The sequence below is a fragment of the Pithys albifrons genome, chromosome 2 (assembly GCF_047495875.1).
Source record: "Pithys albifrons albifrons isolate INPA30051 chromosome 2, PitAlb_v1, whole genome shotgun sequence".
NCBI classification, from domain to species: Eukaryota; Metazoa; Chordata; class Aves; order Passeriformes; family Thamnophilidae; genus Pithys; species Pithys albifrons.
Genome location: NC_092459.1, coordinates 34,874,922 through 34,891,995, shown reverse-complemented (window position 1 = coordinate 34,891,995; position 17,074 = coordinate 34,874,922). Strand labels below are relative to the sequence as shown.

Below are 17,074 nucleotides of genomic sequence, written 5' to 3'. Positions count from 1 at the left end.
ACATGTACTTGTTCATCATATGCAATGTCAAGAGAAAAAGTAGTCACACAGGTGAAACCTGAAGAAGTAGCGGGTCCAGTCAGCTGCAAACGCAATGCAATGTCTGACAGCAATATGGAAACAGCTGGTGAGTGCTAGAGCAGGTGAACCATTTACTTTCAGAGTAGTCAGTGATCACAGCTAATACTGCCTTCTTAGATTTAATGGTGGGCATAAGAGATTTTATTTTCATATGTGTAGGATATCTTTCCAGATTTCTTTCTGTTTTGATACTGAGAGTAGATGTTCTCACTATCTGAGGCTGATGGAAAGCGCTAGAGCAGTGCCCTACAGCAAAGAATGTTACCAATATGCTCCCAAGGGATCTCTGAAATGTTATTTGAGAAGACTGGTTACTCTGCTATCCTGGGGACCCCATGGGATTATGCCATTTGGGGTGATCTTTCAAGTCTAAAATGTCTACGATGCTACATGGACAAACTCCAAATCTGTCAGACATTCTTTAAAGGCACAAGAGACAGGATCAGGCAGAAAAATAAGGAAATTCTCATGAACAAACAGTTTACAGATCTTGAGCACATTTTGAAGAGGTAATAATGCTGAGTAACCAGAATTTCAATCAGGAATTTGCAGGTTTAGTCACATGTTGTGGGTCCTGCTGGGCAAAGACATAGGCAAGGGACAGAGGCAAGAAACAGGAAGAAACGAGAAACTGGGGAAACAATCTGTCCTTTCAGCACTGAACTGCTTAAGTGGAAGACTGCCTGGGTACTCTTAAATTAACCTAGACTGATCCATGACACAATGCCAAACAGATCTGGGAAGCTCAAAAGGAGTTTCTCAGGAAATCTCTCAGATGGCAGTCACAAGCAATGCCATCAGCTGCAAACGTTCACTCAGGAGGCCCACAGATGATAAGCAAAGACCTTACTGGCAATTCAGTTCCGGCAAATAAATTCTCTTTGGAGTCACCAGCCAAAAACAAGAAAAAAATATATTCCTCAGCTCATCAGGGACGAAAATATTCATTTCCACGCTGGTTTATATTCCATACAATATAAACTAGCATTGTGGGAACAAGTTCAGTCACAAATGATAGTGCTTATGTTTCCCTTGCAGAGGAAGAGAGAGAAATTTTCTCCAGAAACAACTCAAGAGGGGTATCAGCATTAAATAGTTCTCAAAAGAAGATTCTGCTTTATTTACTGCACAGAATCTGGTAACTTAAGCCATGTTTCCCAACTTTTGTCATCAGATATACACTGAAAATCCAGGGCCATGCCAATGTTTGTCACCCAAACAGGTGGCAAATCAAGTGGCTGCAGAGTATTTCCAGTGTGAAAAGATCTTATGTGTGCACACAAACACAAACCTGTACCTACTGCATGCATGCAGTTCCTGCAGTACAGTTCAAGGCAGACTTTACTATTTTATGCCATAGCACTGTATCAACATCTTGTAGTAATGCAGCAATACCCATCAGCAAAGAAATCAGTGACAGGCAGGCTGTTTTCAACACTGCTTCAAACAACTGGGTATCCATCCTCTACTTTTTTTGAGCGTCTCAGTGCACAGACCCTTACAGACATCCATCCATCAGAAAACTGAGCTGTGCCCAGTGCAGTCAGGAGTGAGGCAATTACTTAATGACATGGCACTCAGATAACAGGCTTAGGAAGGGAGTAGTTCCTGCTCATATTTAGGTGGAACCCAGGCAACAGACCATTCTCAAAACTAGGAGAGCAAGAGAACAACCCAGTTCAGATAAGCCTGCATTTCCTTGTCTGTCATCAGAATGAAAAAGCTGTGCTGTGTGGTCAGAGAACATGAACTTATCTTATACTATGTCCTCAGTTTGTAAAATTTGAAAATAAAGTAATTCACAAGGTATGTCTCTGAGATGAAACAGACACCTAATTGTGCTTCATACAGGAGATGCAAAGCAGCAAACTGTCCTTCAGGAGTCACCAACAGAGGCCTTCTAGAAGAGAGAAACACTGATCTAAAACTCAGTTATGTCAAAGATTCTGAATAGGCCATAGTTGAGACTACTAAGACTGAAATAAAATAAACATGAAGAAATAACCAAAAGAAATAGAGGAGGCAAAAACTTAAGAGGATGATCAGAATAACACCTCCAATCTCAAACTCATCATTTCACCTCCAACAGACACATGTTCATGCTAGCTGTTACACAAAGATCAAGTTAATCCAATCTTCAAATGACAACATTCAAGTGTAACAAGCTGACTGCTTAAATACTTGGGAACTTCTAAAATAGCCAATGGTAAAGGCAACATTAAGAACAAAACCAAAGTCCTGTAAGCAAAGTTGTGAACATTCCAAGGAATGTTACACTGGAGTTAAGGTTGAAGACTACCAAGAGACAGTTGTCCCCTGAGAGAGGGTAAGCAGTAGAACAGTGGGAGTGCTGGATTACAGACCAGGAAGTTCTCTGGACAATGGAGTTTTGGTATTACTAAAATATCCTTCAAATATGCAAGAAGATGACACAAAATAATGCATTATTACAGAGGATGACAATTGCCAGAAAACAGCTTGCCAGCTGAGAAGCAAAAATACGGATATATAGTAACAACAATCTTGCCACTGACAGAATAGTATCTGTTACAGGAGTCCGTCAACTCCAAGGCAGAAGCATCCTTGAGTAAACATTCAGAAGCAAAAGGAGGCCTGAAACATCTGTAAAAAACTTTGCAGGAAAACACTGATAAAATAAATAGTCATCAGAAAGAAACTCACTACAGACTCACAGAATAGGTAAGGTTGGGAGGGACCACAGTGGGTCCTCTGGTCCAACCTCCCTGCTCAAGCAGGGTTATCCTAGAGCACACGGCACAGGATTGCGTCCAGATAGTTCTTGAATATCTCGAGTGAGGGAGACTCCACAACCTCTCTGGGCAAACTGTTACAGTGTGTGATCACCTGCATAGTAAAGAAGTTCTTCCTCATATTCAAGAGGAACTTCCTGTGCATCAGTTTCTGCCTGTTGCCACTTGCTCTACTGCTCAGCACCACCAAGAAGAGCTTGGCTTCATCTTCTTGATACCCTCCCTTCAGATACTTATAGACATTGATGAGGTCCCACTCAAATGTCTCTTCTCAAGGCTGAACAGGCCCAACTCTCTCAGCCTTTCCTTCTAAGAGAGATGCTCTAGCCCCTTAATCCTCTCTGTGGCTCTCTGCTGGACCCGCTCCAGGAGCTCCACAGCTCTCTTGTACTGAGGGGTCCAGAGCTGGACACAGCACTCAAGATGTGGCCTCACCAGGGCTGAGCAGAGGGGCAGGATCACCTTCCTTGTCCTGCTGGCAATGCTCTTCCTATGCACCCCAGGATACCATTGTCCTTCTGGGCCAAAAGGAAACATGGACAGCTTATTATCCACCAGGACCCCCAGGTCCTTCCCTGCAGAGCTGCAATGCAGGTCAGCCCCCTGCCTGTACTGGTGCCTGGGGTTATTACGCCCCTCATGCAGGACCCTGCCTTTGCCTTTGATGAATCTCAGACAGTTCTTCTCTGCCCATCTCTCTGGCCAACTGAGGTCCTTCTGAAGGACAGCACAGCACTCTGTGGTCTTGGCCACTCCTCCCAGCTTTGTGTCATCGGCAAACCTGCTGAGAAGGCACTCACTCTACTGGTCTCTCGTGCTGGAGATTGCTGAGGGCTGGTCTTGTCAGTGAAGACCAATGCAAAGAAGGTGTTCAGTAACTGCTAACAGGGTCCTCCCTCCATTTAGTAATGGGCCCACATTATCCTTTGTTTTCCATTTGTTACTGATGTATTTGAAAAAGCCCTTCTTGTCCTTGACATCCTTAAACAGATTTAATTGCAGATGGGCCTTGGCCTTCCTTATCTCATTTTTACTTATTCCGATAACCTCTCTATTCACTCCAAGTGGCCTGGCCCTGCTTCCATCTCCTGTGTATTTCCTCCTTACGCTTGAGTAATGACAGGAGTTCTTTGTTCATCCATGCAGGTCTCTTGCCTGCTCTGCTTGATTTCTTGCTCATTGGGGTGTTCTTGTGCCTGGAAGAGATGACCCTTGAATATCAACCAGTTCTATGGGACCTGTTTACCCTGCAGGACCTGTTCCCATTGGATTCTTCCAAGAAAATCCCTAAAGATGCTAAGGTTAGCTCTCCTCAAGTCCATGGTTACAATCCTCCTGTCCTGTGTGGGCCTCACCCAATGCTGAATTTAGGAGGGAGTCCTTATAAAGCTTTAACTATAAGGCAAGTAAAATATTAATTAAACCTCTCTCACAAGCACCGTACTGTTACAATGGCTAGAGGGTGGCTGATAGGGAGCAAGTAAAGGAATACTCCTGGGGACTGAAAACTGCACACAAATCCACAATTTGTATTAGATGTGTAATAAATAATTAAAAGAAGTGTCAGAATGCAAATCTCATGGAAGAGTAAGCATGCTTTTGTAAAAAAAAAAAAAAGAAAATCAAATTATGTATTTATTGGACTTATGCAAGGGAGCTGTGGCAATATGAATAAAAGGAGATCCAAATGATTTTCTAACTGCATTAAAAGAAATCCCTCAAATCCCTGAAGATAGCAGCCTTCCTTGGTAGTATATAGAAGACCCTTGTACAGATAAATTATTAGTTAATAGAAAAAGAAAAAACCCACACAAACTCAGTGGGTTTCCTAAGGATCTGTACCAGGGACCTCTGCCTACATCCAGCATTTTTATAAACATTTGGAAAAGGGCAGTAGAGAACAAGGTGACAAAACATGCTGACAAAAACTGACAAAATTAAAATGTTGATAAAAACGCCAACATTATTTTCATGGGGGAAACAATGTCCTAACTGGACATACAGAAAAATAGGCAGTGTATTGGGAAAAATCCTAACACTGAGATAAGTACTAGTTCTCAAGGTAGGAAAATGTCTGGTTTAGTCCTGATTTAAGAAAATATTGGTTTAATGCTCAGTCAAGAAGCAAGGGTAATGTTAGGAAATACTACAAAAGGAATGCAGAAGGAAGCAGGAAATCAATACACCTACATACTGACTGCTGAATAAACCTTTGGCTCCCCATATGATGAAGGGGACAGTAAAGCTACAAGATAGTATGGAACAGACACTACAGAAGAGAGAACGCAAGATATGACAGCAGTCAAACAAACCATGTCCTATGATGCAGTCATTAAAAGACACAAGAATAGTTTACTTGTTAATAAATACAGATTATCATATGAAATAAGCAGGCACCAGGTTAAAGGGAGGCAGACAGTAAAAGCAACTAGTTACTTGATGTAGAAACTGTGCAGCTCTGCCACAGATGCTTAGGCGTGACATTTTATACAGATTCCAAAACCAGTTAGGCAAAGAATCAAAAAGCCAGCTAAGACTTAGTAACATGAGGATCCACTTCTGAGTTGCAATCATCAGCAATGGAAATAATGTATCAGGGCAGTATCACTGCAAGCCTCTCCTGATCTTACACTCTTCTCTATGCAACTGCTCTTAGCCATTCTCAGAACTCAGGTTTAAATGAACCTCTGGGCCCTCTTGGCATTTCATAACTGAGTAAATGCCATTCCCATTAAAAAAAATATATGTGCAGTTTTTAGTTTTTTGGATTATGTCAACTAATTTTTGTATACTAGTACTGAAGTCATCCCATTTTAAATTAGCCTGTATGTAAACTCTCTTCACATGGCTTGGAAAGAAAATGACAAGAGAACTTAAAGTATGATTATGTTTTATGCAAAATACCAACATTATTTGTATATTCGTATGAACATACTGTCTTAGTAATGCAGACAATGCTACACATATATCTATTTTACATAGCTTATAAATTACCACAAACTATATGAAACAAAAAACTTCCATGTATCACAATAATATTTCAATGTATTATAAAAATGAAGTATATTTTATCACAACCATAGTTTTAAATGTTACCTTTATCTGGGTCCAGCTGTTCCTGGGAAAGAATAGCACACAATACTGGGTTCTTCCACACTCCCTTTTCTTGTGTCAGTGTAGTTAAAATGTGCAGTTCCCGGCTGCCATTTTCCATCAAGTTTTTATGAGCCACCTGAAATGTATTTTAGAAAACAAAGTATTGTTAAAAAAGCACATTATTAAGTCTTTCAAACTCCTTTATACCTTATCTGGAAAAAATAACCCCTTACCAGACAAAGACTTAAATGTATACCAAAACCATCCTGTGGTTCAGCCAATACAGATTTTACTTCTGCCTCTAAGATTTAGGCTGAGAAACTGAAAGAACTGAGTGCCTCAAACTCACTTTGAGATTTATTAACAGGGCTACTTCTGAAATTTCTGAAACTAAATTTTGAAATAGGCTTCTCTTTTAAAAATGGATGAACAATTTCTCTGGTCCACATATTGATCTGGTACTTCCTGCCTAAACTCTTATTCTTCTCGAACTCTTTAGGAGCTCAATTTCTACATGCTGGAGACACTGAAAAATATTTTTGTAATTGCAAAAGATTTTAGCTGTAAGACCTCACTCCATGGTTCTGTGCAAGTAAGATGAAAGCAGGCTGGAGTCTTAAAATCAATTATAACTATTTTCCACTGTATTTATACACTAGTATAAGTCTGGAAGCAGATGGACACTTGGGAGCAAGATAAGTACCAGCAAAAATCTGTGGCTTAAGTAGCAATGCACAACTTATGCTGGTCCTTAAAAAAACCCACCACAAGAAGGGGCTCATATCTTTATTTTTGCTTTCTATGACTTTTCCACATGCTTGAAGGCTGTGAACACCTCAGCAAACACGTCTCTTCAAAACTGATTTACATCAGGCAGTTGCTAGTCAAAACTCACTCTAAAATAGTCAGCCTTGCATCTTCCTAGGTTATTTAGGCTGAGAATCCTGAAGTATCTGGTCTTTTTCAGTATTATTCTTTCCTCCCCCTCAATCCCCAGGGTTTTTTCCCTAAATCACAGGCAAGACCTCCCACTACTTATTTCTGATAAATCCTAAGGAGCAGAACTTATTCAACACCCTCCTTTAAAGCAGAGCTCTAACCTTAAGCAGCTGGTACCCCGTGTGAGATCTACCAATCCTGCAGTATCAACAGGCCTTTCATTCATAAGTTTCAAGTGTTCAACCACATAAAGAATTACTTATATGATATTTCATTTCTAAGGACATTAATAAAGAAATATATTTTAAAACACAAATTTTCTTTCAATAACATGTCTATTTTTTTTCTACACAGCTGCTGCATGCAGATGAATGATATAACCTTCAGTAATTACAGACATGCTACATACTCAATATTCCTGGGTTTCCAAACCATTCTGAAAAGGATTAAGTCTTCATTTCATGAATCAAACTCACCTGTACAAAAGCCTGAAATTCTTCCCACTTATTCTCCGGTAAATCCAGAGGCAGACAAAGTAGAAGTTCAATACAGCTTCTGGAAGTCAAATGGGAGAATTATCTGAGGCAATTTTTGACATTTAAAACATATAATCAACAATTCTTTATTCTGATACCCAACATCAGTCACAAAACAGTTTGCTTTCCTTGAATGCATGAAGAAAAGGAGGTCATAGATACCCCTGCAGAAATTGTAAAAGCAAACTCTCTAAAAGGCACTGTTAAAAAAAAGGTATCATCAAATGCAACCCTGTAAAAGCCTGTATAAATCGATGCACTTCCAGATTGCATGCAGATCAATAGCAGCAAAGTGTTTCAAGCCAGGAATGTTGGCTTGCCCTAGATCAGGCGTCCTTCCTGCCTCTTTTCCAACAACTAAAGATACTCTCTTTCACATGCAGCATCCACTGTGGGGAAGGCGCTTCCCAACCTTTGCAGAACCAGACTAGGAAAGCATTTAGGCAGTGAAAAGTCAATACCATACAGGTTGGCTTTAGTAACAAGGAACACACACTCACAGTGCTAAACGTTCAAGCACAAAGGCTACATTTTCACACTCCGAGGTAAGATAAGGTCGTGCTTTAACATAACTTCGGATGGCCACCGTGTACACCTCCAGCAGAGGCAGAGGGTCTTCTGATGTTTTCCACTTTTCTGCATATTCCAACAGAGTCTGTTTAGGAAAAGAAAAAAACAATCCAAAATTCAGGAAGAAATGTAAGTTTTAAATTTTATATTCCTCACTAGTTCACTACCCTCCTCAATGATTACAGCTATCTCCCTAATATGAATTGCATGTTCTCAAAGCATGCCTTTTTTCCTTAAAATTTATTGTTTCATGAACAACTGGAACTTAAGACTCCACACACAGTCATTCTCTGTTCATATAAAAATGTTATGATTTACACTTCCTCCCTGTGGTATCATCATATGATTCATTTTACATTCATATTTTCCAAGCATAGAAGCCTGAAGACCATATCATAATTAAGAGACTAAAAACTCAGTTTTTAGATGTTCACCTCTACAGTTCAGTTTCTAAAGCAAGTGAATTTGAAAGGTCCAGCCTTGCTGATACAAGCCTTGCTGATACAAGCATCTTCAGTATATTGCTTTTTACATGGCCCTGAAAAGACTAAAAACTATGCATTTTAAAGACACCATTTACACACCAAGAACTCGTTAGTCAAAAAGTTGTTTCCCTACTTGCCAAATGAATACCTACGAACACCCCCAATGTACAAAAAGCTTCCACTCGTTTCAGTGAAGGCCAGGGGACTCAGACACACATTGAATGTATGTATGGCCAGACTTGGCAAACGCAGATTTGGGAAGGGCTCTCCCCACGTGGGTGTGCCCTTCCAGCCCGCACAGTGGATGTTTTAGGTGAGGCACAGCGTGCACAGAACTGGCCCCACCGTTTAAGTCCTGAGGTCCATCTGCCACGGCCAAGCAAGCTTGGACAGTGACAGGGCAGTCCTCGGGACTGTCACAGCACCCGGTACTGACTGGGGCTGACCCTGCTGAGCATCCGAGATGTGATGGGATGGGATGGCAGGGAGGCATTGAACTGCCAGGGGACGGTCCCCACTGAGACTTGAACTCAGGTCCTTGGGATTTGGAGTCCAGAGTGCTCTCCTTTACACCACGGGACCACCCTAGACACACATTACAGCAGAGTAGATAGTAAGGTTCTCATGTCAACATCCAAGCCATATCCCCCCACCTTGGATGTCTGCTCTCAACCCTAGGGTAGCTTAATAGATTGCAAACTAAATCTACACTACAGCAGGTTTCAAGCAACCTGTCATACTAAGATGATCAACTTTTCTGTTTGGTTCGTAAGAGGTATAAGAGGCAGAAAGCTGAGAGTAAGAGCAATTTTGTCTGTCTGACATCCTGCTGAAAGCAGGGCCATTAGAATATATTCTTTGGAGGAATGTCTGATGGAGCTGAGAGTATCCTGAAGGACAGAGACCTCTACATCCTTTGCGGGCAACCTGTTTCTGAGAGTGACTATAATTCATCAGGATTTTCCTCCACCAGTACCTAGATGCAGTCCCACAGGTTCTCAATGGAGAGATTAATCTCTGCCAACTGGTGCTGGCACAGCTGAGGTAGAGCTGGTGCTGTGCTAGAAGGGCACACTGGAGGCTGCTCAGGAGGGCAGATGGGTTGGTGTCCTGAGCTGGTCCTCAGCCTGCCCTGGTCCATGGGGCTCCTCTCTGCCACCTGCAGGGCTCTGTGCTCGCCTGGACTGAACTGTGTGCCAGCCCATTCCCCCCCAGAATGCTGACATCTCTGTCAGCAGCCTCTCTGACCTCCCTTCCCTCGCTTGCTCCCACCAAGTCAGTATCATCTGCTGCTTATCCCCTCATCCACAGAACCAGCTATTTCATCACAGAAGGAAATCAGGTTTGTCAGTGTGAAAGCAAGTTACATGGCTCACACTGTCAAGGCCATTCAGCAAAAGTCACAGTTCTCCTTTTTATTACGGTCAGCTGTAATTAAAAGAATTTTGACAACAGTGGTTCGATTCTGACAAGGTTTGTTCTGGTAAGGAAAATCAGAGCCCTCTAAAAAAGAAAGCTCTTCTGCTATGGAGTCCCCCCACATACCTGAACAAAAAAATGGAACAAAGTGGTTCTCAAATCACTGTAACACCAAATGCCAAAATTTTAATTGTTAATATGCAAATGCAAAAAAGTAAAAGAACTTCCTCTGTCTGGGATACAATGGAACTCAAATGATAAAATTGTATTTGGAGAAAGTTTATGTATTGGAAAGTAAGAAAACTAAACCATTCCAAAAAGGCAAGTCAGTCACATGAAAAAAAATACAAGACCAAACAAAACTAGGTTTATTCCTGTCCCAAACTGCACTAAGCTTAGCTTAAGCTAAATCCAGCACCACCCCATCTGTACTGAGTTAGCCACTGGTACTATTAAGAACATACTTAACACGGCAACACCCAAAATAAACCCTCTCAATAAAAAATGTCAACTCTACCAAACTGTTTCCTGTGGTCATTTGCAGTAACAATACCACCACCAAGTTATGTATAACTCAGCCTGAACACAGACCAAAGGTATCTCATTCAAGGACGTAACAGATAAGAAATATACAGGTTTTATCAAACTGCTGCACTAAAGCCTAGTTTGGTTTTAAAGGAGATTTTAATGCACAGTCACCTTAAAAGAAGTCACAGACTTCACCTCTCTCCTGCAGCAGAAGGTGCTTCTACAGCATCAAGTGCTTCCTACTGGAACCTTGAACCTGACTGGGATATCCCTCTGTTTAACACTCAATATGATGCTCTCCTAACAGCAGCAAAATAGCACCACAGAGCATGGCAAAGAAATCAAGGAAGAGCAAAACAGAGCTGAATCATGAAAGAAATAACAAAGGTGAACTGGATGAACAAGATAACAGTATTAGCAAACACATATTTCAGCACCACTTGGCAATTTTCATCTATGCACTAGAATAATCAGATCAGAACAAAGCAGTTGGCTTCAAAGAATCTTGAAAGAAACTCCAGCAAGAGCCTCCCTTTGTCCTAATACTCACATAACCAGAAGTACTGTCATTTCCATTACTGAGTTGTCATTTGTGACACGTTTAAGGATGCCAAGGGCAAACCAGCAAAGCTGAACAAAAAGCAGTCCACAAAAGTACACTTTACATCCTTCACTTTTGGGGTCTTGAAGCAACGTTTTGGACAGCACAGGCAACAACTTCTTCCCCTTGTCCAGCTGATAGAAGTACTCACATTAAAACAGTGAATAGGACAAGCTTCAGGTTTACATGAATACCACAGACTTGCAGAAGAAACCCTCCCTTTTCCCTATCGAAAAAACTTTTTCTTCTTCTAAGTGCCTGGGTATGACTTTTATTTTTGCACTGGAGAAAACAACACACAACTGCTTTTTGTTACATGAGTGTTACAGCTTAACCAACTTCACACTTGCTTAAAAGAAACAATTCTCCCTATAAAGGAGAAATGTAAAAACAAGTTACTGGTGCTCTGAATAAAAGAGGGACCAACATGGTAATCAGAAATTCAGCAGAGCTTACTGTTCATATTGATCTGTAGATATGCTGGGAAAATTCTTTGTGTTAGTTTGGAATGCTCCCCAGCTCAGACATTCAGCTTCATAACTGAAGATAAATAGTTAAAACTAACACTGTCATCACTGATTACTTTCCTTTCTGATTAATTTGAAACAACATATTTCTCTTTTTAGACTAAATACATATAAAAAAACCCAAACCAAACGCAGTAACTCACTCCCCAAGTGGTAGTTAACATATCAGCCCAAGGCAGTAAGACTTTGCATAAACTACCATTCAGTTCTACCCACCTTTCATCCAGATTGTCCAAACTTGTTACAAATGGTCCGGCAGCCAAACAGCCAAATCTGCCTAAGTAAGATAAGTTGATGTTTAGGAAACCGATCTAAGAAGTCATGAATCCTGTTTAATACTTGAAACACCAGGTTAACCTGTAAGAGATCTGACATAAATCTATACTGAATGTAGCCCACCTACCTTTACTACTCTCCACTTCAAAAGACCAGAGCAAGTAACAAGATTAATGCAAGACTTAGCAAGTGAAGGACATTTCAAGCTTAGCTACCAAGCCAGGACAACATATCCTGGAAGTGTCTGAGTGTTAGGGGAAAAGAAGGGGATGAGAAAAGGGGAGACAGAGAGATGTAACCAAGCAACTGGTTATCTGAGAAGCCTGACTGAAGAATATCAAGAGGATTCTCACCCAGTGTTGCAAAGACAGCAACAACAAGAACCTGAAGAAGAAACCAACAGCCTCAGTAGACAGATAACGATTCCTAACAAGTGACCAGGGAGACCTGTGACATCCACATCAGATGATCTCAAGTTTCATGGGGTAGGAGAGACAGACCTTACAGGTAAGTAGTCAGCATGCTAAAAATCCTCCAGGTAGGCAGTGTCACCATCTGATCTGCACAAGGGAGGATACTGAAGACTGCTGGCCCATTATGACAGAATCCAGCTGGAATTCTCCCAGATAATTTGTAACTTTACAGAAATACCATGTGGTCACTAACACCAGAAAATCGGATGGGAGAAGAATTACAAAAACAGAATGGATGTCAGATCAATGAAGACCATTACATTCCAAATCCAGGTTAAAGAATAAATTGGAAGCAAATAAAATTTAATTTTTAAAATATTGAGTTTAGTAGTAATAAAACAAACCAGACATAATCAACAGATTGGCAAATTCTCAGAATCCATCATTTAACAAAAAGTATTTGGGGTGCTGATGACCCGTTACTACAATCTTTTAAAAGTGGTAAACATGTTGTATAAAGCAAGTAGAGAAGTTTGTACTGTAACACAGTGGCACTAATTTCAGCATTAAATAGTGCTATTTTCATATCATATATATAGATCAGCCACTTCCAAGCTATTACATGAACTATAATAAGCACTTACACCCACCACACCCTTCAGAAATACCCGTTAGTATGACAGATTTCCTTGTCTGGATGTCCGTAGACTACACAGCACTGCCACTGTACAAAGAAAATCAAATTCATTCTACTTTGCTTAATGAATCATTGTTGTGCTCTGCTTGCAACCATAAAAAGGAAGAATTCTACCCCCAGCCCTGGGCCTCATTAAGTTATTTATCTCCCTCGTCAGGACAGGCTTGTTAATCAAGCCAAGTACTGCATTCAGACAGAGCATAGCTAAGTTTTGTTCCTCTGTGAGACTGAAATGGGCATTTTATTTTAGCAGCAGCTTACACAGTCAAGAATCTTCCAAAAATGGAACCATCTTGATCTGCACATTAAAAATAAATACGTATTATATCTGTGATTTAAACTGTGGAAAATATTTAGCCACAGGTAATATTCAAACAATACATTTCATCCCTTTCAATAGTTCATCAAAGGCCTTGCAAGAATGTTGCTGTAGCAGCGCAACCACCAGAGGATGCTTTGCTACTTTCCAAAGTTATACTGAACAACCTCTGTTGTTGACACTAGCCCTGCATCACCAAAGCAGTGTTTTATACTGAAAGGCAGCATTATTTACTATTAAATTTACCATTAACTGAAGTTACACATATATGAGCCACATCTGCATGTTTCTTCACCTCTCAAGAGCAGATTCTTACCCTGTACATACCTGGATAAGGGCACACATTTAAATTTACATAAGGATGGAAGTGAAACAGGCACTCCGCTTTAACGAGTTAATTGAGAAACTGTGAAACTCACATTCCATGTGGGTAGTACCATCAGCCTTATCTAAATACCAGATAACTTGTTCTATCCTAGAAATGTATGTCAAAATGTACTTAAAACATCCTTTTAGTCACAGATTGATAAGATGTTCACTTCAGGAGAACATGAATCAGAAAACTCCCCGATGCCAAGCACCATGAGTCAAGAGAAAAAAGAAAGTCGAAAAGTTCAAAGCGAGGAAGATGAGGAAGACCCCTAGTGACGCTGAAGACACCAGAACGACCCTACAATACATCCCCTAAAAGAAGATTCAAGCAAGGCTCCTCCTCTAACTCTGCCTTCACCCCACCTGTTATGAATATGCATATAAAATGTTGTCACCTCATCCTAACATTGTATAAAATCCCCCAAATTCCTACCAAAAGCTGGAAGTGAACTTTCAGCAGTACCCACTGCTTCACTCCCCCTGCACAGCAAACAAATACCTTCTGCTAAAAGATAAAACTTTTCTCTTAGCAGCATTCATTTCAGCCTTTTCTCGGAATCAGGACTCTCATTTTCATTCCCTTCTAAATCCAAAAGACTGTAAGAAGATGACACTTGGGAAAGTGACAGAGATAAGCTGCACTTCCCAAACCACTTCAGTAACCAGCAAAACCTCTATTTCAGTGACTCTCCTCAAGCAGGTCCACACAGGAGAAAAGTCCAAGCAACAAGATGGATACAATCAAGTTACGTGGAGATGAGTCTTTAGGAGTTGCACACAGCGTGGCTGCAGGAACTCCCTCTGTGAAATAAACTCCAGTGGCAGAGGCAGCAAAGCCATGACAGCACTCTATGCAAATAGGCAAGTGCAGGAGCTGCTCAGAGATCACTCTGGTGCTTCAGGTTCACTTAAAGCATTCCCACAAAGGCAGCGCTCCCCGGCTAGCACATCCCCGCCCCTCATTCCTCCAGTACCTGTCAACAATCAACTGATCCAAAAGAGCAGCTGCTTTCAAAGGAACCATCAAAGGGTCTGACTCAAGAAAATAGGGCAAGCTTTATTCAAAGCTGGTAAAGAATGCCTGCAATTCTTCTCGCATCAACAGAAATTTCAAAGGAAAGCGAGGGGTCCAGTCAAGAAAGAGGGTAACTTCAGAAAATCATGAAGCAGGTCTCCTGTATGAACCACACACATGATTTAAAGAACATTTCTCCTGGCTTAAGATCCTCCCCCATGAAGAAGGCAGGTTCTAATGACCAGAGACATCCACAGCTTGTGTCATTAGATGGATCACAAGGAAATGAAAATGAATTTGGGAACCTGGGTTTGGCATCATCATGCAGAAAGATGCAAAGGATGCCGTTCACCTGTTTTGGTTTGAAACCTTGGCAAATGCCAAGTATTCAGTCACAGCAGTGCAGCCTTCCTCCTCTTCCTGCCAAGGGAAAAGGAAGGAAAAACCCCTCAAACTTAACTGGTTTCTAATTACACAAAAGAGGGAAAATTAAAAACAAAATGCAATATACACAAATGTAAAAAGAAATAACAATAACTCCACACCGAGTCGCCCACCCAATAATACAGATTCCACCACCCCAGTCACAAAACATCCCAAAGGACACCAGGCAAGAGAGGATTAAAAACAACAATAAAAAATGTTTACTTCCCAAACCAAAACAGCTGTGAAGTAGTGGTGAGGTCTATCGCTCCCAGCACAGTGACAGCATCTCCACTCAGCACCTGGACACGAAGGAAAACTGCACCGGGCACCTCCTACACCTGCTTTTATACTTGATTTGATGTCAGATGATGTGAAATACCTTTTTGGTTGCTTAGGTCAGGCGATACTTGTCCCTTCTAACCTATGCAACACTATTTGGGCCTACTAAACTGAGGCCTACTAAAATTAAGGCCTAATCCAGGCCTAGTTTAAAACTAAGGCCAAAACTACCACAACACCTTAATGAGTCTGATAACTACTTCAGTCAAATCAAGTTCCACTAAATTCTCTGGACTCGTTTAGAGTTGGATACTTAAGAGGACTAAAGGCGCTAAAGGAACTGAAAGGAAGAAGACATATACCATAATTTGGTCTAGAGTCAGTGTCCCTCAGGGCTCTCTCGGGACCAGTGCTTTCCAGTATCTTCACGGATGACATAGACACTGGGATTGAGTGCACCCTCCACAATCTGCAGATGACACAAAGCTGAGAGATGCAGTTGGCGAAAAAAGGAAGGGATACTATCCAGAAGGACCCAAAAAAGCTTCAGAAGTGGGTCCACAAGAACATTATGAAGCTCAACAAGCCCAAGTGCAGGGCGCTGCCCCTGAGTCAGGTAACTCCACATATGAATACAGAGAACAACTCACTGAGAGCAGCCCAGACAAGGAGTTGGCTGTTCTTAGAGAAAAAAAGCTGAACATAAGCCAACGTGTGCCTGGACCTCTGAAAACCAACTGCATCTGGGCTGCATCAAAAGAAGAGTGGCCAGCCTGTTGAGGGAAGGGATTCTCCCCTTCTGCTCTGCCCTTGTGAGACCCAGCCCAGAACAGTGCACAGGTCTGGGGTCCTCAGCACAAGAAAGATGTGGGCCTGTCAGAGGGGGTCCAGAGGAGGGTCACAGAGCTATCAGAGAAATGGAGCACCTCTTCTAGCAAGACAGGATGAGAGAGCTGGGGTGGATCAACATAGGGAATGAAAAATTTTGGAGAGACCTCAGTGTGGCCTTCCAGTACCTTAAGGGGGCTTATAAAAAGGAGGGAGAAAGAAATTTTGTATCAGCATATACTGTCAGGACAGGCAGCAGTGGTTTTTACTGAAAGAGGGCAGGTTTACATTACATGTTAGGAAGAAATTCTTTACTCAAGAGGGTAGCGAAGCTCATGTCCCATCTCTGGCAGCATTCAAGGTCAGGCTGGATGGGGTCCTGTGCAACCTGATCTACCTTGGCCCATGGAGGGACTGTTGGAACTTGATGATCTTTAAGGTCCGCTCAAATCCAAACCATTCTTCAATTCTCTGACTATGTACAGTCGGGTTCCTCAGGTGCTCATAAGCCTGATCTTCACTTACAGTGGGAAGCACTTTGCTACCCCAGTACCCAGCTTGTGGTGAGACAACACATAAAACTGATTTGTGGTCTTTTCTTCCTCCTTAGAAGATTATAAATTGAAGAAATTAAAAAGCATGGGAAGAGATATATCCATGTTTTTTTCAGTATCTGAATATCTTAAGTTTGTCTAAGACTTCAAGTTTACGAGATGGCTAAGAGAAATATCTCAAAAATTATTCTTTCCAAAAAGTTAGTTCAAAAGCATTAACTGCCAAAATCTTAGAAAGGGTAAATGAAAAGATGTTTCTTGTCAAAATCATATATAATTTTTCAGACATTTAGAAAAACAGACAATTCTCTTAACTTAGCTTGGAAGGACAGAGATACACAC

At 41.3% G+C, this 17,074-nt stretch overlaps 1 protein-coding gene across 1 annotated transcript in view; it reads right to left on the bottom strand.

Annotated features, from left to right (window-relative positions):
• ZNF292 (zinc finger protein 292) overlaps positions 1-17,074 on the bottom strand; it is a 55,635-nt gene that overhangs the window by 21,728 nt on the left and 16,833 nt on the right. Inside the window, exons 2-4 of the mRNA XM_071548716.1 lie at positions 7,924-8,078; positions 7,364-7,442; positions 5,949-6,084 (exon numbers count right to left, since the gene is read on the bottom strand). Of these exons, the coding sequence (XP_071404817.1) occupies positions 5,949-6,084; positions 7,364-7,442; positions 7,924-8,078 (370 nt within the window). The remainder of the gene's footprint in view (positions 1-5,948; positions 6,085-7,363; positions 7,443-7,923; positions 8,079-17,074) is intronic.